Source organism: Enhydra lutris, unplaced genomic scaffold (genome assembly GCF_002288905.1).
Source record: "Enhydra lutris kenyoni isolate GAN:26980312 unplaced genomic scaffold, ASM228890v2 scaffoldscaffold12, whole genome shotgun sequence".
Classification (NCBI taxonomy): domain Eukaryota; kingdom Metazoa; phylum Chordata; class Mammalia; order Carnivora; family Mustelidae; genus Enhydra; species Enhydra lutris.
In genome coordinates this window covers 67,470,704-67,494,851 of record NW_019154096.1, presented here as the reverse complement: position 1 = coordinate 67,494,851, position 24,148 = coordinate 67,470,704, and the positions used below count along the sequence as shown (strand labels likewise).

At 51.6% G+C, this 24,148-nt stretch overlaps 1 protein-coding gene across 1 annotated transcript in view; it reads right to left on the bottom strand.

Moving 5' to 3' along the window:
• The window catches only part of LOC111145222 (solute carrier family 18 member A2), a 38,578-nt gene extending 14,827 nt beyond the window's left edge, over nt 1–23,751 (bottom strand). The window contains exons 1-9 of the mRNA XM_022499983.1: nt 23,631–23,751; nt 21,824–22,175; nt 13,145–13,203; nt 12,804–12,887; nt 12,394–12,486; nt 11,545–11,634; nt 11,348–11,391; nt 11,216–11,276; nt 8,439–8,534 (exon numbers count right to left, since the gene is read on the bottom strand). Of these exons, the coding sequence (XP_022355691.1) occupies nt 8,439–8,534; nt 11,216–11,276; nt 11,348–11,391; nt 11,545–11,634; nt 12,394–12,486; nt 12,804–12,887; nt 13,145–13,203; nt 21,824–22,175; nt 23,631–23,751 (1,000 nt within the window). The remainder of the gene's footprint in view (nt 1–8,438; nt 8,535–11,215; nt 11,277–11,347; nt 11,392–11,544; nt 11,635–12,393; nt 12,487–12,803; nt 12,888–13,144; nt 13,204–21,823; nt 22,176–23,630) is intronic.
• Between the last annotated feature and the right edge of the window lie 397 nt (nt 23,752–24,148).

Sequence of the window (24,148 nt, the reverse complement as noted above, 5' to 3'; positions counted from 1 at the left end):
TTGGGGTGCGTAAATGTTGGTGACTAAATGTTAAAAACATAAAGCCCTTGAAGACTGACACTGAAGCAGCCAACCCCCCCCTCCCCCCGCCCAGGGCTGAACACCTGTGGGCGGAACTTGGTCCACAGACACGGCCGTGAACTGGAGCCAGTGGAAGCGGACTGCAGAGAACCCGGCCAGGAGCCCTGCTTCCTGGTGAATCCCGACTCTAGGAGCCAAGCCTCAAGGCAGGGTCGCCGGCGAGCTCCAGAAGCCCCAGATCAGCTACAGCTTCCTGACTTGCCAGTGGGGTGCTAAGCTCACCGTGGGACCCACACGTGGGCGCCCCTTATTTTCCACCGACAGCAGAACCGCTCGGGCAGCAAACTGCAGCGCGCTGGCTCTCCAGGAAAAAGCTCCGGAAGTCAGGCAAGAAACAAGATGTCCCTTTCACAGACTAGTGGAGGCTCCAGCGGGTCACGGTAACCTCTCAGAGCCCGGGGAAGAGCGACCGTCCCTACAGCACGCAGCTCACGGGAAGGCTTTGAGGTTCAGAGGGCAGCCCACCCTCCCCGTCTGAGCCCCCTGCCCTGTCCCTCCCTGCGGGCGCCTTACTGGCCTTTCACCCTGGTGGCCTGGCTGGCCCCAGACAGCAGCGAGGTCCTAGCGAGCAGGGGGACCACGTCACCTGTTCCGGGAGGCAACCAGGCGGCGCTCGGAACACGGCTGAGCACTTAGAGGAAAAAGCCCGTGTGAGGACACGGACTTCACAGAACCAAAGGTGTTGAGGGAGGACACTGTCCCTCGCAGGCAGAGCCCCCTTTGTGCAGCACCCTGGGGGCGAGAGCGGCAGTGTGGTCTGGAGCTAGAACCCTCTTTCCCTGACTTCCAGCTTCGGACGTCAGGCTCCAAGCCCCGAGAGCTGGTCTTCCGCGGCTTCGGCCTCCTCGGCATTGCCAGGGCCCCAGCACAGCACACAACCGACAACCCATTCTAGGAACAAAGAAACCTAGAAACCTCAGTGTACCTTCCGCAGCAGCCTGCCGGGTGTCCCAAGAGACCACCTGGCTTTGCTCAGAGAGCCCACTGCTCTTCCAGACAGCTCTGTGTGGACGGCTCCCGCCAGGGGCTGGTGTCCTAACCCCAAGCCCGGAGCTTCCCATCACTTCCGCCCGCTGATCCTGCTGTGCATTCCAGAACCTTCCACCTCCTCCCCCAGCCCAGCCACCGGCACGGTTTGGTTTCCCTGACGAACCACCACCAGGGCTCTGGGTCGTGGCCAGTGACTGAGCACCAGCTGCCTCCCTCGTGTACAAGTTCAAGTGACTCCTCTACCTTGAAACATGGTGCCCAGGACTGACCCCGCCCAGCTCCTTGCTGGGTGCACAACAGTGACCACTACCATCTGAGGAAGGCCTGGACGATTCACAGGGCTGGCTCCACCGTCTGGCCCCTGGGTCACTCTGGGCTCCACAGGCAGTCATGCCTGCTCTGGCCCCGGGGAGCCACCACTCACGCAGCCCTCGTGGGACTCATGCACACTGACCCGCACCCCCACCACACCTCTGCCGCCCTCCAGGCGGTGTTTTCCACCCCAGGGCAGGACTCTACCCTCTCACCAGAGAGAGTCCTCCTTGGCCCTTTCAGACCTTCATTCCGCCCAGGGAGATCTTTTTGGATCTGTCACGAACGGGCCAACATGTCCCTCCCCAAACCCGTATGCCATGCAAATGCGGCAAGAAGTCTTTGCATCTTCCCAACACAAGGAGAGACGTGTGGACCGGCCGGCCTGCACACAGTGTGGGGGCCACACGTGGGAGCCTCTCCTTCTGCTGGGCCCCTGCTCTCCTCACAGGGGTGCCTGTACCTGCCTGTACCTCCAAAGAGTGTACCCACAGGGACCGTCCGCCCACCCCTGGGCTTTTGTGGAAAGTCTGGCTTTGACCACAGGTTCACCGGGCACGAGAGGGTGAGGCTCTACCTGCCACAAAGCCCCCAAGGAGCCAATGCTGGACACGCAGCCCCAGAAGGGATGGTGGGGATGCATCCGCAGGCTTCTTCCGAGCTCTGGATCACCGATTCCTGAGGTCCACAAGGGCCTGGTCCAGAACCAGAACAGGGCAATGGTCCGGGTTTGGCCTCCCTAGGGAGGCTCAGAAGGCTGCAGTCCTCACATCCCGGAGTGACAGCATACGGGCAACCCTCTTGTCTTAGGTACCCAGCCAGGCTGGCCCTGGACATGCCTGAAGGTCATGGCCGGCTGGGAGTGGAGGGGCTCCCCTGCCCAGCAGCCCGGTATCCTAGCCTCCATCCTGCACTGCACCAGGACACCTCCTTAAAGAACCAGAAGAAAGAGTCTGGCTCCGCTCTTCTCTGGGCCGCATTGCCCAGAGCTTACGTTCCCTTTCGGGGTTTGGAGGCCTCACCAGCAACGGGGTCCCTAAGCCTCCCGGCATCAGGGAGAGGTCATCTGACCCCAGACCTGAGGGAAAGAGAGATGCCATGAAAGCATTCTCTCCCTTCCAATCCAAACTCAGGGCCGCCCCTAAGCGGCAGTGGTGTCTGGGGGACAGGCTCTCAAGGGAACCTTCTAGAATATCGGTGGCCGCCATCTACCGTCTCTAAAAATTATGGCCAAAACCACAGCGTTCAACAAAACAATCATGGATCACCCGGGTAGCTGGTAAGGCTGATTTGCTTTGACTTCAAACCTTACAGTCTTTTTCCAGAAATGCTGAGGGAAGCAGAGGGACAGAAGGGCTTCCCTTTTCACACTGGACTGGGGAGAGCTCACACATGGCCTCGCACAGGGAGGGGAGGCTGCCCGGGGCCCCCGCAAATGGCCATGCCCCCTCCCACTGGCCAGTTCTCACCACCACCCTCAGTCCTCATCCAGCAGCCCCCATGGGGCCCTCCTCACCCCAAGGCTCCCAGGGCCTGAGGGGCTCTGGGAGAGCTGGGCCACAAGCTGCAGGCGGTGCGCTCCGCTCCCACCGGGGAGGACTTGGCAGAGCTACGGGATTCTCTTGAAGAAACACAAGATTCTCTTGAAGAAACACAAATCTCTGTCTGAGGCAGGAGGGGAGCGATGGCACAGTGGAAAGGTGCGGTGACCACCAACATCTGGCCTAGGAGATATGCCCTAGGAGAGGATCTCCTGATAAAATCGGGGAGGCCTCCAGCCTGTTATCTGACCTGGAAGGCCCAGGCCCTCTGACGGGCTTTAAGGACTTCATAAAGAAGGCTGTGTCCAGAGAGAAAGCAGCTGAGGAGCCCTGCTCATGGCCAAGATGCACTCGGTCAGGAAAAGAAGTCAGCGAGGTGGGGACATCAGAAACACCAGCAAAGGGCCTCAGCCCAAGAGCGCTGGCAGAGCGAACACAGGAGCTCCGTGGACCCCTCAGTGCGCACGCCACGTGCCCCCAGGACCAGGGGCGCCTCCTGGAAACACCTGGAAGCCCAAACCACCACAGGGAGAAAAGACGCCCACGGTGTTGACAGCCAGCACTGGCAACAAGACAGGAAGAGAGTCTCCTCGTCTTTCAGAAAATTACTTTCCATTAACCCCCAGTTAGAAAAAGCCCTTCCCTCTGCTAAGTGCTGCGCCATCCCTGGGAGCTTCGAGTCTCTGGGTTTCCTCTGGTGACTCCCATGCCGGGAGGTTCGGAGCTAAATTTCGGTCTACAAACTAGCGTTAGTTTTGCTCCAATAATCCTTCCTCTGTCGCTGAATATCTCCTGCTGTTTGGGGCTGGGTTTTGATTTTGTTTTGTGACATCATTTATGTGCCTGAAACTCCCCCTTTGCAAGCGCAGGGTCCAGTGGTTTTTAGAAGAGTCAGAGGGTTGTGCAACCATCAGCCCTATTTATTTCCAAACTACTTTTATCACCCCAAAGACGAACCCCACACCTATCAGCAGCCTACCCCATCCTGCCCCGCCCAAACAGTTTGGGACTTTTTAAGGAAGGAGTATTTGATGAAAGAACACAGTGATTCAGTGGCGCATCCAGAAGGACTGGGTAGCAACAAGCTCGAGACGCCACCGGAGGGACTAGAAAGTTGCCTGCGGGAAGGTTGGGGGCACTAAAAATGGCAGCTTCACTTGGAACTGAGAGTCTCCACCCAAAGATGGCCATTTAGAAGCTGAGAGAACAATGAATAGAAAATAAATCCCCAGGAAGGATAATCAATAAATTCTTAAAGAAAAAGGTGTGTGGGCACCTGGGTGGCTCAGTGGGTTAAGCCACTGCCTTCGGCTCAGGTCATGATCTCAAGGTCCTGGGATCGAGCCCCACATCGGGCTCTCTGCTCAGCAGGGAGCCTGCTTCTCCCTCTCTCTCTGCCTGCCTCTCTGCCTACTTGTGATCTCTGTCTGTCAAATGAATAAATAAAATCTTTAAAAAAAAAAAAAGGTGTGTGAGCAGGGACTAGCTGCCCAGATATCCAACAATGTCCTAAAGCTCCAGGAATCAAACAGGAAAGCACAGACACGGGAATTCCTACCGAAGGAACAGAAGAGAGAACTCAGAGACAGGCCCAAGGACACACAGTTGTTTCAAGGACGATAAAGGTGGGAAAAATTGGGTGTGCTCTTAGGGTAACTGGCTGGTCCCACAGCAAACAGTAACCCCAGGTCCTTCTCACACACCATGCGCCTAGATTTAGTCCATGTAAATCCAAGATTTTAATGTAAAAAACAAATCATAAAATTAGGGGAAAATATGGATGACAAAAATAATCTTCACATGGGGAAGGTCTCCCCGGAGCTTCCCTTGAAATGACAAGGACATGAAGGGGCAGACCGCTAACTCTGACCAGCGGCATCTTAGAGGTTCTGAGTGGGCGGTAAAACACATTTCTAAACTCAAAAGACATACAACAAAACAAAGGCAATATTTGTGAAACATCTGATAACAGATTAATAAACATACAAAGAATATTTAAAATCAGTGAGGACCCAACTCCACAGAAAAAATGGGCAACCTATCTTAATAAGAAATCCACAATAAAGGAAATAGGCATGCCTAATAAACACATGAAAAAATGCTCAATTGCACTCAAAGAATTTGTAAAAAATAAATCAAAATGAGACACGCACCCCCAACCTTCTCACATATGCAACTAGGAAAGACTGACAGTTCTCGTGTTAACGCAGTGTTACTAATTACCGAAAGCCCATTGCACTTTCAGGAATTTGCACACAGTTCCACTTCCAATCATGAACAGGAATGCATGTAAGAATATTTTGCTACAGTATGGTTTCTAAATGGCAAAAACCAAAACTAACCCAAATGGCCAATGATAGCAACTGGAGGAAAATTTATGGTATAACCTTAAAATAGAACAATATCCAATCGTTAAGATGAATGACAGGCTTCTGGCTAAACAGGGCAGATTATATCTATAGGTTTTTCCTCCATTCCCATCTCAAATTCTGTTTAAATTTTAATAAAGGAACAAAAGAAAACTCCACACCCTCCCCCTCGATGCCCAAAAACAGACAAAAAGGAAAAGGAGAAAATGTAGTGAGAAGGAGAAAGAAGCAGAGAGAGACCAGTGAGGGACACAGCAGAAAACACTGGAACCTTCCACTTGCACATGGGGGAGCCAACAAGAAGCAACAGCTTTTGTGCCTCAGAACCCAGAACATTCAGAAAAATGAAGGCTCCAGGTACTGTGAATGTAAGGCTGAGGCTGTCAACAGGAAAGATGCTTGAAAGGCTAGTTTAAGAGACCTGGATTCCCCAGCTCTCAACTGCTCACCCTGGCAGGAGATCGCTTCTTTAGGGAAACCAAACTCAACTAGCCCAGAGGCCCCAGGCAGCATGGAGACCAGGGATAGCCTGAGACGCTGCGGCGGGAAGTGAGTGGAAGTCTTCCTACTAAATGGTAAGACATTGTTATTTCAATGTCCCTTCCACACATACAAAACCACTCAGAATAAATATGAAAGGGCTCTTCAAATTAAAGATATGAAGACATCAATTATAAAAATTCAATAGACAGTTTAGAAAATGAAAATTAAGAAATGAGCATGGGGCACCTGGGTGCCTCAGTGGTTAAGCCTCTGCCTTCGACTGGGTCATGATCTCCAAGTTCTGGGACTGAGCCCCACACATTGGGCTCGCTGCTCAGCGGGAGGTCTGCTTCTCCCTCTGCCTCTTCCCCTCACTTGTGTGCGAGCTCTCTCTCTCCAATGAATAAATAAAATCTTAAAAAAAAAAAAGAAAGAAAGAAATCACTGGAAATAAGAAAAGGTAAGATAAATTAAAAGGATAAAACACAGAGGGTTCAACATTGAATCAAAAAAACTAATAGTAAAAGAGAGAAAATAGAGTAGGGGAGAGGATTAATTAAAGAAATAATATAAAATGGTTTCCCAGAACATAAAGGAGCCGCATCTCTGGTGAACAGGCTAAACAAGCAAGCGCCCAGTACAGAGGAAAAAGATCCCACTGCAAAAACCATCATGGATACTCAAAACCTAGAGAGGAAGAGATCCTCCCAGCACTTACAGAGGATAGGGAATGAGACTGACACTAGCCTCCTCAACAGCAACCCTGGACACCAGAGCACAATATGACCTCAAAACTGAAGAAAAGAAATTTCCAACCAAGGATCATACACTCAAGTAGACTAAGTCAACCAAATATGAGAATAAAGATGTTTATTGATATGCAGGATCTCTGAAAACTTTACCTGCTATTCACCATCTCTCAGAAAGCAGCTAGAGGATGTGTTCCATCATAATGATAGAGTAAACTGAGAGAAAGGAATATAGAGGAGAAGGATATAGGAAATAGAAGAGAGGTAAAGATACTCAAATACTGGATGACCTAGTAAATAAGTCCAGACTGGAGCAAGACAGAGTAATGTGCAACAAATGTCCACAAACAAGCAAAAACACAAATGGGTTGGGCTTGCTGATGTACTTGGCCATATTTAAAGGGCCCTTCACCTCTGCCAGAGAGTCTGGGAATATGTTCATAAAGGCTACATTGAAAACTAAGAAAATGGAAAGACATGGCGATAACTAACTCCAGGAAAAACAAAAGTCTTTCCATTTTCTTACTTTTCAATGTAGTCTTTATGAACATAAAGTTTGTAAAAAGAAATAACCATAAAACTCTATATAGCTCTTCTTTGAATATTTACATAGTCACAATAATGGCAATACTGAATGTCAATCTTAACAACAAACGTAATATAACTTTTAAAAAAACAGAAGTTGAGAAAAACAGGTGAGTTGGTTGTTTGATATTTTCAGGTGGACTAATAATGGCATTAAATCTCCATCTACCACGTTAGGGAGCTGGTAGACAATGTCAGATATTGGACAACTTAAAAAAAAAACAGTAGTTACACATATTATTTAGAGACATAAATTAGCAGAAAAAAATCTAAAAGCACTGAAGGTGATCAAATCTGAGAACGTGGGTTGGAGATGGGGAGGCATGGAGCAAAGACTGCTAGCTTTCTCACTATAATTCTAATAATGTTATTTTACTTAAACATGTATTTAAGTAAATATGTGTAACTGATAAAAATTTAAATGTAATTAATTTTGAAAATCAAATCTACCCATTCTGACATGAAAACATGAACAAACAAGAGGTCACACAGTGATACAATTGGCAAGATCCCACTTGGGTTGGGCTTTTGAGCATCCCACAGATGGCGATAAATGTAGAATCATTTGGGAAAAGACACAAAACTATTAACTATGAATATCACAGAGGATTGGGCTGGGAGGAAAGATGAACATGAGATTTTAAGACTGACTCCCTTGATCTATATACTTTGTTTTTTTAACAATAAAGTATGTACTACTTTCTAAATTAGAAGCATTAAAACTAGGGGCACCTGGGTGGCTCAGTTCGTTAAAACCTCTGCCTTCGGCTCGGGTCATGATCTCAGGGTCCTGGGATCGAGCCCCGTTTCGGGCTCTCTGCTCAGCAGAAGCTTGCTTCCCCCCTCTCTCTGCCTGCCTCTCTGCCTGGTTGTGATCTCTGTCCATCAAATAAATAAATAAAATCTTAAAAAAAAAAAAAAAAAAAGAAGTGTTAAAACTAATCCTCTTAAATCCTGCTTGTTAGCCTCTTTCACATAAATTGTATTGCTGTTCACATACATTTAACATAACTAGTCTAATTTAGAAACATGGGGAGATGCTGAATGTATTTTTGTGCTCTCATTTCTGCCCAGGTCTGATGCCTCTCTGCTAATTCTGTATCCATCAGGGATGATTAAAAAACAAAACAAAACGACAAACAAACAAACAAACTGGAGTTGAAACAGACCCCAAAGGGCATTGCTATCCTAAGCACAGACCCCATTAAGTGTCAAACAGAAACCACCATTTTATCATCCTGGTACCTGCAGCTTGACAGGGCTACAAAGATAGGACTCGCCCTGGGGACAAAAGTTCTAGAATCAGAAGCTCCCACTTCAGTCCTTACCCAGCTGCCACTTGCGGGAACACATGGTCTCCATCATCCAGATGGGCAAGGCTGGCTCCAGCATGGCGATCCCCATGTTTGCAAAGCAGATGGACCCTGCAAGGGAGGAAAAGGGTTAGTGTGCTTCTGTTTTGGGTCTTGAGCATCTCTGATGCCAAACACAGTTAAACCCTACATGCTGGGGCGCCTGGGTGGCTCAGCGGATTAGAGCCGCTGCCTTCGGCTCAGGTCATGATCCCAGGGTCCTGGGATTGAGCCCTGCATTAGGCTCTCTGCTCTACAGGGAACCTGCCTCCCCCCTCCCCTCTCTCTGCCTACTTCTCTGACTACTTGTGATCTGTCAAATAAATAAATAAATAAATCTTTAAAAAAAATGAATAAATAAACCCCATATGCCCACAAACGAACAATCCACTGGGAGGCCCAGAACTTCTACTTTTGTGAGGAAAAGATAAATAACGGGTCAAGGAGAGAGTGAGGAGGTTGGGTTTATTATTACTATCATCACCGTTACTAAATAATAATCAAATATTAAGTTAAATCTATTAAAATGAAATACAAATAACTAAATTTAAATATTAAATTTAAACAAAGATTAAGAAACGTTGTTTTCCAACTAGAATCCCAGAGTCATAAAGGAACTGGAGGGAGTCTCAGAGGTCATCTGACTACCGATCCTAACCTACTGATGAAGGAGTTCCAATTCTTTAGCCAAGTAACTTGCCTGAGGACGCCCACCAGTGTGGGCCACCCCCAGACCACACCAGACCCCAGCAGCTGGAGGCTCCTGAGCCTGTTTTACTGGGCAATGAACACAGACATCTCTAAAGATGCTTGGGATGTCCCCAAACCCAGTGCATTCAGTACAGATGGGCTGTTGAGGGATTTTTTTTTTTTTTAATCAACTAACCCTATAGGGTATTTCTGCAACTATCCATCACCACCCTGTTAACCAGAACCCTTGGTAAAGGTAGAGCCATCAGGGAAGAAACCTCCCCCGCGGTGCTGGGAGCTTCCTGGGCCGTGTCCCCGGGAACCTCTAATTTGCCAGAATCCTGAGTCAAAGAACATTGTGCAACGGTGATTAAGGAGCTCACATAATGAAGAAAGGGGTTTTCTTAATGCATCTTGACATTAGAGATGGAACACAGAAAGGATGCGGACATGACTGGCTCCCGTCACCCGCCTGCTGTCTTCCCAGATTCGCAGTTGGTCTATTTGCTGTCTGTTAAGTAGGGTCAAACTGATAGGGTCATTATGTCTCCCCTGTGACCCAGGGCCCATACTCTGAACCCCCTCCTTGTCCACCTCTGACACAGCAAACTGATACCCCGGCCCCAAACCTCCCCAGGGCCAGGCGCCAGGTACCCGGGAACGGCCCCCAGCCCCAAAGCCTGCCCATCCCCAGCTGTTCTCCCAGCCCCGCCTTGGCCTTCCCATGCCAACCTCTGGCCTAGGCAAACTGCTGCTTCCCCAGGGGGCCCTGAGTGCCATGGTAATAAAATGTTCCTTTCACTAGCACTGATCTCTCAGGTCATTGCTCAGTCACCTTCATAAGTTAACATCCCACCAGAATAAGTAAGATAGGCCTGGCCCCCAGCTCCCTCTGCCCAGGCTGCCCGGAGATGCCGTCACCCGACGGTGCGGGATGGATCTTTCCTCCCTGAGCCAGGGTGAGGCGATGAGGGTCAAAGAAAGCCCCAGGCAGTGGGCGCTGGGCTGCAGGGAATTTGCTCTCACCACACACCTCCTCACTCCGCCCGAGACAGCCCAGGCTCCATGGGTGTCTGGGCACTGGAACGGTACCCACATCGTGGTAGGGACACAGAGAGGTCCCCTGCATAAGGAAGTCACACCAGGTTCACAGCACTGGTGCCAACTGGCCTGATGGAGAGGGTCTAGACCAGGGTGACACAGGTGCCCCCCAACCAAATCTAGCAGCAGAAGACCTCAATGAAGCCGGCCTGGGGCATGACGAGGCTGAACCGGAACGCTCGCAGGTAGGGCACCGTCCAGCTCAGCCAGACTCCCACAGCGCCAGCCGCACCCGTGACCGCTGCTTAGACCAATCTCACGCTAACCGCATCTGATGCTACGCTTCGGGGCTGATCTCCTGGCCGACCCCAACGGTCGCTGCTGACCAGGGTGCAGGCCCAGGCAGCAGAAGGCCAGCCCCCTGCCAGGCAGTCCCAGGCCCCCCTCGCGGAGAGGGCCTTGGCAGGACTGCCTCTTGGATGAATGAGGCCCATTATCCTCCCACAAACCATAGAACCAGGCTTCCTCTGAGCCCATCTAGGCCAAGACCCCGAAGCTGGGACCTTCTGTAGACAAAGGGGGTTTCCCAGCAGCCTCCCCAGTGCTGCACAGTGTGACGGCTCCACGGGAAGGGAGCTGTCCTCTGGGGCTCTGCCGTCAGCCCTTCCTCACGCACGGCCAGGTCAGTCAGACCACCCACCCACGAAGCCTGCAGTGAGGCCATGAACTCCTTCCTGAAGTTCAAGGCCCAACAGTGACCACCGACACAAACAAAGCTCTGGGTCAGGGCATGTCCGTGACCCAGACCTCTTTGCCACAAATGAACACCAGAAGAGGAACTTGGCTGAGGGTCAGAGATTAATGGTGGAAGAAAGTCATTCCTTGTGACGCATGTAGAGCCCCTGGGCTGCTCACGACTCTCTACGGCCCAGCGTTCCCAGCAGCAAAGTGGACACTCGTTCTCACCATCCACCCCCCACGCCTGGGTGGAGAAGAATCGGGGAGACTGAGGGGAGTTTCACCTGCAGCGATGAGGATATACGGGTCCTTCAGCAGAGTGGTTAGCGGCGTCCCCTTCTGGCTCTGTCAGCAGAAAACAGGGGTTAGAAAAGTGGATGTGGCCACCGCCGCACCCTCCTTCCCCAGGGGCTTACCTCTGGCTGGACCCGGGACGGCTGGAGCACAAAGAGCTGAATAGCTAGGAGAGGGAGGGGAGGGGTGTGGAAATAAAGAAAAGAAAAGAGAAAAAGAAAAGAAAGAGGTGTGGGCACAAGCACCTGCTGAAATGGGTCACCTGCTGACACAGGTCACAGCTGCCAAGGTCATGGTCAAGGTGCCCACATGGACTCACCTCCATCCAAGAGCACCAGGGCAGCCAGCACCAGGAATGGAGCGGTCTTCCCCACAAACTCGTAGAGCACACTCCCAAAGGGGGGGCCCACTACAAGGAAGAGAAAGAGAGGCTCGCGCCAGTCCCTGGGACTGATCCCCGCCCCCCCCAACTCCACCAGAAGCATCCATTTGTTTCTTGAGTTTGAGTCTGTACTTTGTTCCAAAACTATTTGGGCTGGCCACCCTACATTCTATTCAGGTCAAGTTGCCCTGGCAACTTCCTCCAAGCGGTTCTATGTCCAAGACATGGGCAAGAGTATATCAGGGTCACCCCAAAAGTGAAGACCAGAGAGAAACCAGACCCAGGCCACACAACTGTGCTGCTTAAGGAGCACAGGAAAATGGGTCAGCGAGAACCTTGGTCCTTATCAACTGGCATGGGCAGAACTTTGGGCTCCCAAGTGAAGCCTGGGAATGCGACAGAGAAGGCAGAGGACCCAAGTCTCCTCTTGGCCAGGCAGGACAGGGGGAGAGACAGACCTGGAAGTAGCAAGGTGGGAAGGTCCTCGGGTAGGGTGGTAACTCAGAGAATGCCCAAGAGAAAGGAGTTTTGCAGACTGTCCTGTTTCAGCCTTCATTTTACATCTGGACTGGTGAAGGTCTGGGATTTGTTTTTTGCCCAAGGTCACCCAGCAGGCTGGGAGGTGGAGGCAGGGGAGCCCACATCCTCCCAGGTCAGGAAGGTCCCACCAGTTTGCACAGGCTCCGTGAAAGTAGGGAATAACAAGCAAACGAACTCTGAGTGGACTCGGGGAGCACTGGGGCCCTCCTCCAACAGCAGACAGGGCCTCCGGGAGCCCTTGCCCACCTAACACCCCCATGGCCAGGCCTCCCAGGGCGATGCCCATGGCGTTGCCTCGCTCTTCGTCATCCGTGTACACACTGGCCAGCATGCCCATCCCTAAACAGGAGAAGAACCGGTCAGCAGCCAAGCTCTCCAGGGAGCACCAAAATAAATCATCTGTGACTCACCACCCTCCTCTCTGACCCAGACCTGTGATCTCCCAAATCGGCCAGATTCACAGAAATGGAAGACCAAGCAGAAGCCAAGGAAAAACCAGGACCCTCCCTAAGCACCCCTCCCCAGGCACCATCACTAATCTCATGATTCCCTACATTATTCCAGCTAATTCTGCAAGGGGCTGGCCAGCCGGGGCAAGGCTGATGCCCCCGCCCCCGCCCCGGGGCCCTGACTTACTGGGGCTTTTGCACACCTACCGGCTACAGACGAGCAGGAGGAGCCGATGCCCTGTAGCGACCTGGCGATGAGCAGGAAGGCGTAGCTGCTGGAGAAGGCGAACACTGCCGAGGGAGCGGCCCGGCCGCGTGTCAGTGCCAAGCTGACACCGGGACCTCCCACCCCCAGCTCGCATGGGCATGTGAAGCCAGCCCTTAACCTGATGGCGCTTTTGTGCCATGAACAGCTCGACTGACCCCCTTCTGCAACTGTGGCCAATACACAACACCCTAACCCCAGGGTTACAGCCTCGATTCCCAGTGTGGGGTCCTCGGAGCCCATCCCATGACCCGCGCGCAGAAGGCAAACAGCAGACACTTACTAATTGTTGACACAAACATGATGCAGAATCCCGCAAACATTGGAATCGGGTAGCCAATTCTGCAAAAGAGAAGCATGGGGAACGTTTGGTAACCTTCTGTATTTTTCTAAGGCTTTATACGGAGTCTCTCCTGCCTACCCTTCGGGATCAGGCGGATAAGTGTTTGGTCAACTTTTCTGAAAATTCATATAGTTGGTGCTTCCTATGTGACCTTTCCGTGTTTGACTACCTCGAACGTGAATACATTTCACGATTGCCAGTCTGAACAGAAATTTCTCTGCAATAAATGTTAACACAATATTGGCAAGCAACACAGAGCATGTCTAAAATATACAACCCTGGCTCCCATCTTTTTTTTTTAATTCTTTAATTAATTACTGTCTTTGCTAGAGATTCTCTAAGGGGACAGTGGCAACCGAATGAGTCCAGTAAAAGCTCATCAAGTGATTCAACTGGCAGCGGAGACAATGGGACTACATCTCAGAGGCGCTGGGATGCAAGAAAATATTCGAGTCTATCTCCACACTGACCTCAATGGGACCAGCCTAGAAAAATAGGCCTCATTTTCTGTGCAAAAATTCAACATCCTGATTCCTCACAAAGACCACAGTCCATACAGGGCTCTGCCCCTGGGGTGGACAGGGGCAGTGGGAAGACCCTGCCCGGTCTTTGGGTATCACACCGGCCCACCCATGGGAGCTGAGCTGGCCACCGCCCACCTGCCAACGCAGGAGGGAGGACAGAATGAGATATGGATGAGCAACTGCTACCAGGGGACACCGAAGAGGCTTCAGAGAGTGTTTCCTCCCTCACTCTCTTCCTTCTTTCCTCTCTGTGCCTATAGTCAAGCAGACTGCTTGGTTCCTGCTATATGGATGGGACAGTAGGGTGAAGGCAGCTTCCTGGTCCCTGCTGCCCTGGGAGGGGGTTCAACGCTGGCTGAGCAGCCGTCCTCGAGGCAGAACAGCCCAGAACATCTCCAGGCTCTGTGTCCTCCCACCCCCAGACCTTCCCACCCCCAGACGCTCCTGGACAGGAACCAAGTGAGAACCAAGGAGTCTTGAGTCTGCAGCCACTCAGCCTAGAAGGGCTCTTCTCTTCCAGGCTTGACTAAAAAAATCAAGGTAACAATACCTTCATTTAAAGTTACACTCAATTCTCCAAGCGCTTATGCCCACCAGCTCAATGATTTGATAAGGGCAGATCACCCCCTCACCATCTCACAGGTGAGGAAAGAGAGGCATGAAAAAGGGACTCGTCGAATGTTCTGGGGCTCATTTCACTCGGGACCATCCTGCTCAGTCCAGGGCTTTTCCCTGCAAACTTCACCACCTCCCCAGGAAGCCAAAGGACCTATGTGGCTTTAAATAGAATCTTTCCAAAAGTTCCTGGTCATACCCCCCACACACACACCTTTTTTTTTTTTTTAACTGTTTCATGTGCTCCAGAAACTAGCAAAAATACAAATAGCATCTCAAAATCATGCCAGATTCCCAGACAGCCCTCCTCCTACTGTCCCATGCAAAACTTCCCTTACTAGGACCCGAGATGAGCTTGTAATTCACCAGGTGGGGCTCAGAGCCAACCAGGCAAACAGCAAGGATGCCAGCTCGAAACAGCAGCTCAGATGGGTATCAAATGGAAGGGTCTCTATCCTCAGCTAGCCTAGAGCTGGCTGCTCTGTGCTCTTTACACACTTAGGCAAAAAAAAACCCATTTACAATCCCAAGCCCTACACAGCTCTGCTGGATACTGAATAAAGAAACTTCCAGGAGGCTCAGAGAAGAGAACTCACTCACTCAGTTCATTTTTCCCAGCAGCTCTTCTACATCTTGGGGGAAGAATGGAATATAGCAACGCTCGTAGCTGCCCTAGAATAAACACAGGCTTCTCTCCCCCTTTTAACACACTCCTTGGAAAACAATGTATTTGTCAAAGCTGGTGGAAATACCAGGGCCACGATGCTCAGTCTGCAACCCTGATAACCGGCCAGGGCCACCTGGCAGGACACATCTCGAGTAGCTTCTTACCAGGAGGCTCTGGCATTCCCAAGGCCATATGTAGGAAACTAGCGAGGGGGTCCCTTGTGATTCTCACTGCAGCTCCGTGAGGTAGCTGGCAGGACCCTCATTTTTCAGATGACTACCTTGAGGGCCAGGGAATCTAAGTAACTTGCCCCAAACTCAGGATAACAGGCCTATGTTGGGTGCCTGGGGTGCGTCCGGTCCTGCTGGCATACACTTACGTGGGGATGTCCGTTACAGGAGTGTGGGATCACACCGCATGGGTGGAACGGTTGGTCTATAGTTTAACAGCAGGGAGCTCCGTGCCCACAGGGATATGTGCTTATATAGGATTCTTGATCCCAAACCCAGGTGCTGCGTTTGCCTTAAAACCACTGCAGCTATGGTTTTTTTGTTCTTGTTTTTTTTTTTTTTAATCCCTTTGGCATTTTAATAAGCACATAGGGAATAACCACATGGCCAAACTGGAAAGAAACTCAAAGGCTGGCCAGTCCAAACCCTCATGCTGGATGAGAGAGTGGAGGTTCAAAGACAGAGTGGCTCACCATGGTGACAGATTGAGCCAACCATTCCGGATACCCCAGGCTCACGCGTTTCCTTCCCATTACCAGACACTCATGCCCCCTATACCTTCAGTGCCCACCAGACCTCTAATTGTGCTTCCCAGTGGAAAGTACTAGGCAGCATCTCTGCCCCAGGGCTCAGCCCCAAGTCAGCAGGGCACAATGGGCACATCCTGGAGCCCTCCACCTTCCGATTCTTCTGCCCCCGCCCCCCCCCCCAACCAACGTCCACCTCCGAAGGAAAGTTGTCCAGGGCCCCAGGGTCACTGAGTGATGGGCAGATCACCAATGCCCTTTCTCCTTCCCCACAATGTCTCCTAAACAGAGACTCAAGTGACATTAGTCATGAAGATCTGAGTCAGTCTCTCATCTCAGCGCTCAGCAGAGCTACATCTGATAGAGCAAACCTTTGGCGAAATAGCCCATTACTCTCCCCTTATGCGTCATCCCAGCCCACGGCCATCCTCTATAGGGCATCACGGGAGCAGTTAATCCAATCGAAATAAGACTAAGAGCCATATATTGAATCCCCAGGAAAAAGTGCAAAGCAATAAAAGTTATGTTCATTATATATACCTACGCACCAGTGGAGAAACTCCACAGTCCCTAAAACATCATGGAAAATCAATACCTTCTTCTTTAATACAACTAGCTTATCTTCGCCATAGAGACCAACGCAAGCCCAATTCCCAGGGCTGTTAAAACTCGGGCTCCCTCTCCCCGACACAGAGTAGGGGACCCAGAAGAGTACAAACGATGTCAGATGAGACAAGAGGTGGCATCTCCCTTTTCAATGATGTTCTGAAAGGTGGCACAGTAAACTTCAGGAAAGAGAGGGACGCCTTACATTTGCTGAAACGCACTAGGCGGCTGACGTCCATCATTTCATAGGCAAAAAAAATTCTTAGGTTTAGTCCTTAGGTCTGTCTTGCTCAGCTATGAGATGCACACAGGGAGGGACGCAAGCGGGGGCTTCTGACTTTTGTGGGGGTCACCCCTGTTCCCTGCCACACAGCTCAAGTGGGGGCTCGACTCCCGTGAGAAGCCCCCGATTTCACAGCCAGCTTCTCTCCATTTCAGAAGCGAAGGCTCGGTCACCCCATCCTAACAACATCTAGGACGGGAGATCCCTTTCCCAAAGAGCTGGTTTCCCTGTCCGCAGAGGAACTGAAAAGGTCACTGCTTATTCCCACAAAGCCGACTGCAGACCAGCGGCTGAAGCAAAAGAGAAAAGAATCACCCGCCTTCTGTGGCCGCTCCGTGCCCTGCGGCTCCCTTCTTGTCATTCAGATGTGGGCTAAGATTCGTGAGGACAAATAACCGGCTCTCAAAGACACGAGGTAACTATGGAAATAAATTAAGCCACTGATGTTGGCTTGATAAAAAGCAGACCAGGGAGCGGAGGAGGACCGAGGGAGAAAGCCAGGACGCTGCGCCCCAGCACCCCAAGTTAATGCTTTCCCCAGCCATCCGGTGCATCTGGAATAGCTCTTGGTTCTCGAGAGGCAGCTACTACGGAAGCGAGGGGAGACCATGGTGCCCTGTTCTTAACCCGATTTGTAGGGAGAGACATAAAGGTGCCGTTACCGTGTGTGTCTACCTGGAACTTTCCTGTTAGGTCTGCATATGCCTCAGTTTCACTCACGGGGCTAGAGGACAACAGATGCTAGCTGAATTCCTTCTACCCCTCCCTTGACGCACAGCTGCTGTCGCGAGATGAATAAACGGAATCAGAAGTCACACGAGCCTCAAAGATAAAAATCAAGTCAACCAAGGCGCATGGAACCCGCGGGCTTTGGAAAGTGTGCTGGTGGATATGCAAGCACCACCCTTGCCAAAAATCAAAGGTCCTCCGTTCCCTCTCTGGGTACCTGTTTTCCAGTAAAAATATAACACCTGAAGATGAAATCAAACAGGAATAAAACTTGCATATTAGCAACCCAATGGGCAATTAAACATTTCTCAGGAAGTGTCATTTGTTACTTTCAGGGTTTGGAAGGAGGGCTCTTAGCCAATACCTACAACAGCAGACAGGCAGCCCGCCTCCCGAGTCACCGGCCCCTAGAGCCACTCAGACAGCGGCATCTTGACCGTGAATAGGAGAGTCCAGCCGTGACACGTGTGAGGGGTGGGTCCCAGCTGCAGCAAAGGGCTCCAGAAAGGAGAGGTTCCAACCAGCCTCTCGGGAGCTTCCCTAATCTTTGGGGATGTAGGAGGCCTTTCGTTTCCCCACTTGTCAGAAGCACAGCAGACACGCTGGCAAGCAGTGCCAGATCCCACCAGGGGCTAGAAAAAGATTTCTTCCAGGACTGGGGAGACGAGGGAGGGTCCATGTCCAAAAAAAAAACCACACTGGTTTTTTCTAAACTCCCCACTCGATGATTAAAAACAGCCATCACAGGGCACCTGGGTGGCTCTGTTGGTTAAGTGTCTGGACTCTTGCCTTCAGCTCAGGCCATGATCTCAGGGTCCTGACATCGAGTCCCAGGTCCGGCTCTGTGCTTGGCCGGGAATCTGCTTGACATTCTCTCTCCCTCTATCCCTCCCCCAGCTCATGTGCACATGTTCTATAATAAATAAACCTCTAAAAAAATGTATCAATCAACAACTCACTGTTTGGGCTTTCACTTTCACTGGCTCAGCCCGGTACAATCAGAGAGAGCCCAAACAGATGCAGGGAGGACAGATTTTGACGGGCACTGTTGATTCTGAGAAGTGAACTGTAAAAACTGTAACTCACCAAGCAGGTGGAAAGAACAGGAAGGGAAGAAGACACCCAGACAGAGAGTCTGGTCACTCGCTCTACCCTGTGCTGCCTGGGGCGGATGCCTTCTCTTCCTGAGCCGTAAACTCCTTTCCCTACAAAATGGTAGGACGGGCCCCAAAGCCCTTGATCGAGTCCCCTCCAGCTCTGAGGCTCCGGGCTTTTAACCACTCTTTCCTTAATCAGAAACATAATAACCAACCGTAAAATGCTGTATTAAACACACTTGTTCACAACCCTGAAAGTAGGAGTCACACAACTTGTTCATAATTGAGAGGGCAATTAGCAAATCACATCAAAAGACTATATCCTCGGGCGCCTGGGTGGCTCAGTGGGTTGGGCCGCTGCCTTCGGCTCGGGTCGTGGTCTCAGGGTCCCGGGATCGAGTCCCGCATCGGGTTCTCTGCTCGGCAGGGAGCCTGCTTCCCTCTCTCTCTCTCTCTCTCTGCCTGCCTCTCCGTCTACTTGTGATCTCTCTCTGTCAAATAAATAAATAAATAAAATCTTTAAAAAAAAAAAAAAGAAAAAAAGACTATATCCTCCGCAGGCGCTCACCAGGGCAAGTCCTCTAAAGCAAGTGGAATGGATCCATCTCTGAGCAGAGCTGTGGGGCACCCAGAAATGCCGCAAGTCCCCAAAATTCATATCTACCGGGCTTGGAAAATATTGAAAAATGCACAAAAACTAGGTTCATTTTGGAGGGACAATCGCTACATCAATATTACAACTCATTTGCGTTTCCATATCATAGGGCAGCACTAGAGAAGCTTTTCAATTTGCTGGGTAGCTGGGGGAACCTGTTAGGGATTACAGGTTTGCTCTAAACTGCAAAGTGGATTACCCATCATAAGAATAGACCGAATTTCACAGGTCACAAAACAAAATTAGGTTTCCCTTGGAAGGCTTTTTTTTTTTTTTTTTTTTTTTTTTTTTTTTTTTTTGAGCCCCAAACAGGAGCCTTGGGCAGCTGCAGTCTCAAAGCCTTTGGAGTATTAATAGGGGAAAAGGTCTCACCAGCTTTAAACAAGCTTCTTCCCCAGGGTGTAAGCAAAGCATTAAAAACAAGAATGGGATTTTTCAAAAAGCTTTTCATTTGCCATTTGCATGTGGATGACTGAACGCTCATGCCAGTTTCTGAACGCCGTGTTATACTCCTCAGCTGGGATGACTGGTGCCCAAGTGACTGGCAAGGCATTATTATAGTAATGTCTTCAATTTTGTTCATATAGCCTTTGAGCTGTTTGCTTTCTCGGAACACAAAACCCGGAGACGTGTTCTGTAATTACACCAGACGCATTTTAAGAAGCACTCTTGGAGGTGGAGAAAAACAACCCTGCGATGGCTATTTGGCTTTCCTCCTGAAGGAGAAGGACACCTCCAAATGGCGCCTTGATAACCCTGCTTCGAGGCGGGCTCCCAATCAGCCCGTCCTTGCGAGGCTCCTGTGCCCAGCCTGTGTTAACCCAGCAGCTCCATAACGCTGCTTGACACAGACTTGGGGGGGGGGGGGGTGGGTGGGGCCTGGGATTGTTAAAATTTATTCAGGGGCACCACTACCCCGTCCAGAAAGTCAGGCTGCAAAAGCTTAAAATGGGCTTCCAGCCAAGTGGCCACCGGTAGGTGACCGTAACCTGTGTGTGAGTCTCAGGGCTGCCTGTGGGGGGTGGGGGGAGCCAGATCCACCTCTCTGAGCCTCTGCCACCACCCTGGGGCCCCCCCACTCAACAGACCTCCTCTTCTCTATCCCAGAGCCGGCCCCACTCTCACAAGGGCCCTGTGCTTGTTTTAATGCTGTCGTTATAGTCTCGAGATGCTCAATATTTGAACAAAGGGTCCTGCGAGTAACATGGCCAGGCCTGTTTCCCCTACTGCAGACCAGAGCCTAGGTCAAGGTAAAGATGTCCCTGCTCCCAGCCTCCACAGGGTGCCAGGCTGACCTACTGCAAACTGTGCTTGGCTCCCAGACTCTTCAACTTGGCTTTGGAACCTCTAGTGGCTCCCAAGTGTGCCCTAACCCTGAACAAAGCCCCCCTCCTCTCTCGGCCTGGCCCTTGGAGTCTCTTCCAGCCTTGCCCTGGCCCACCCCGCTTGCCTTGCCTTCCTTATTCAGAGCCCACCCCCACCCCCCAGGACTCCAGGCACTCCCCTCTCTACCATTTTCCTGCCTTGAGGGCCACGGTGAGCATATGGCAACCCACCTGCCCCCACTCGCACCATGCCAGCTCCCCTCCTTTGCTGCCGACGTCCGCAGGGGCTGCCTCTCCCTTTTCTCAGCAGGCCCCCCGTCCTCAGCATTGAGCCCCCAATGCACCAGGCAGAGCTGGGCCACCTTGGCTGTAGAATACCAGCCAGGTGGCCACTGATAGTGGAAATGGGAACAATTATTCAAAATTAGGAGATGGTTCAAAAAAAAAAAAAAAATCCAGAGCATCCAGATTAACCTAAAGCTAGCTTGGGGCATTATTTGGGGCATTACTGGCTGGTTTGACTTATCCAGAAAACAGCCTCGCTTTTCTCTTTGTGCATGTGGACCCAGCTCAGTAACGGGCCGGGGAGCTGTTTACACTTCCCATGGCCTCAGCATTCTAGAAGATTCCATCTACTTAGCAGGAATACTGGTCTTTCTTCACATTCCCCACATCCTACAGCCCATCTTGAGGCTTCACCACGTCAGCTGGAAAGCAAACCACCCTGGCTCCCTACAGGGAAGTGGATGACCGGAGGGAGAAGACCAGACAAAGCCGAGTGACACACAGAACCCAATAACGATGCCACGGCGTCTGCAGAGTTCCTGCTGCCCCAGGGCGAGTCTGGCAACCGCACTAATGAAATTCGGCATTTAGACAGAATCCGACTTCTCCCACTTGGGGAGGGTCCCTTTATTCTCCTTCAACGGTTTCTTACTTTCTGACCAACAGAGGGGGCAACAAATGTGAAATCGTGATGAAGGAAAGAAACAAAAGGAAGAGGAGATGGGGTCTCTCCCCAGCTCACTCACCACCACTGGTTTTCTACCTTCTGATGAGTGAACAAGGAACAGAACCCCAGGGAGAAATAACCTGGGAACAATAGAACTATAAACCCCTTGGCCAGGGATGCCTGGGTGGCCCAGTCGGTTAAGCCTCCCGCTCTTGCTTCGTGCTCAGGGTCATGAGATCAAGCCCCGTGTGGGGCTCTGCACTCAGTGCCGAGTCGGCTTCGGATTCTTTCTCCCGGGTTCCCCTCTGCTCCTCCCCACATGGGCACACATGCGCTCTCAAATAAATAAAATCTTTTTAAAAAAATTCAAAGCAAAAAAACCGTCCTTGGCCCAAATAACGGAGCCTACCTGTTGGTCAACATTCCTATGAAGGGATTGGTGAGGAGTTGGACGGTGGCTTTAGAAGCAAAGAGCAGGCCCACTTGCACATTTTCGTTCAGGAGGTCCTTGTCCTCACTGGGACAGTCCGAAGGCGCAGTGGAGGTGTTCGTCACCGTGTGCTGCGTGGCGGCCGGCCGTAGCAGCCCCCCGTGAAGCTCTTGGGTGCTGTTCCCCGTGACCATGGTGGCGTTGTCGTAGTAAGAGAAGATGCTCTCGAAGCTGCCTGAGGTGGAGGCCGTGAGCACGGGCTTGGCGGTCTGGACCTCGGAGCTATTTTTCTCATGATTAATGCTGTACAGGTAGCTCGGGATGATTGGGACTGTGGACAAAAACACAACGGGGAGGCTGCGGCTGCGAGGAAGCCCCCCTCCCCGGGTCAAAGGGCTGCAAAGCTACGGGCGCATCAAATGCCACACGAGGCCCAGACAGGTCTGCCCCTGGGAGGGGACCCCCATGCCAGCCCTGGAAGGACAGCACGTTGCTGAGCTCCGGGGAGAAAACAAAGCCCCAGGAGGCTGTGAGAGCTCCGTCTGCTCTTGGGACCAGCTCCGGTGCAGAAGGGACCTGCCCGGGATTCTGCGCCAATGTGGGGCTGTTCCTTGACGGGGTTCCCTCCCAGGAATAGGTTAGGAAAGCAAAACGGGGTCTGAAGTCTGTTCAGGGCTGACCTGGGGGTCAACGAGAGCTCTTCAGAGAGAGGCTCAAAAAGACCTTTCAGTCAATGAATCCAGGAAATAGAAATCAAAATTTCATTATGTGACTTAGGGGAAGATAAACCCACAGGAAGTAATAATTTGGAAATTCTGCAACAGGCCTGCTTCATCTACGACTTGAGTGGGAGTCCACAATTTCTCATACAACCTGGAAAATGTAAAAATTCCTGAGACTTCTATAAAGGCAAAGGAAAATTGATGTAAAAGCAGCCGTGGGCATGTGTAGGACAACAGATCATTCAACACAAAGGAGAGGCAAGGTCCTTGTTACTGAACTCCGAGGAGCCCCACTACTCTGGTAATCCTGGAGGTGAGAACCGGCAATGGAGAGGAGGGGAATAACCCATGCCTGAGAATCTGAATTAAAAAATATATATATTCATTAAAAATTTGGACATTAAGGAAAAACGCACCAAACACTCTGCTATTAATGGGGCTAATTAAGAGACCTGGGTTTTAATTGTTTTTCAAAAATCCACTATAGGGAAAAGACTGAAACCAACACTGTTCAAATTGCTTTTGAAAAGATCCTGAAACGTTCCCATCTCCAGCCACCCTTGGATAAGATATATTTACATGTCACTTCCTTCTTTGCAGGGAGGGATGTTGACTTGTTCCTTTAAATGTGAGGTCGAATTGTTAACCCACCTTGCTGGCCGGCACAATAATTATTGTAACATTATTTTGAACACCGGGGACTGGCGGGTTCTTGGTAGGAAACTTTCTCATCGTGGTCTAAGTAGGCAGGGGGAAGCAGGAAATTATCAGGAGGAAACACAAGTTCTGAGTCTTAACAGATGCCACATTCTTTGACCTGACCACCAGAAAAACGAAGCCACAAAAAAAAAAAAAAAAAAAAAAAAAAAAAACCACCCAGAAAAACGAAGCCAAGAAAGGCGGCTGCAACTAGCCCAGGGCGGCAGACTTGGGAAGGGGAGGAAGGTGAGGTTTTTGCAAAATGTGTTCTCCGACTTTCCCGGAGCGCGCTCAGATGGGGGTGGGGGTGGGGGACACCCAAGGAAGGGGTCTCCGGGGCGGGGGGCCGCCCAGTCCGTACGTACCCACGACGGTGAGCAGCATGTTGTCCAGCAGCAGCGCCAGGAACACGATGAACAGGATGAGCTTCCGCGAGTGACGGCTCTCCAGCAGCCAGCGGAGCAGCGCCAGCTCGCTCAGGGCCATGGCTCGGTGGCTGGGCTGCGGGCGCGGCGCGCGGTGAGGGGCCGCGGCCGGCCGGGGGGCTCCCCGCACCCGCAGCTCTCAGACCTCCTCCGGGCAGGAGGAGCGGCCCCCGAGCCGCGCGCCCCGGCGGCGCGGGCGGGTCCCCGACGTCCCACTCTCGGCTCACCTGCCGCGGCGGCGTCCTCCGGGCACCTGCCCTCCCGCTCAGGGACGCCCGCGGACGCCGTCGGGGCCCGAACCTGGGGCCCGCGGGCTGCCGTCCCGCTGTCCGCCGCCCCCGAGGTCCCCCTCCTCCCATCGAGCGCTCGGGAGGCGCCGCGGGACCCCGCGCCCAGTGCGTCCGGCGCCCCGGCTCGCCCCGGAGACCCACGCGCGGCGCTGGCTTTCGTCCCCACTC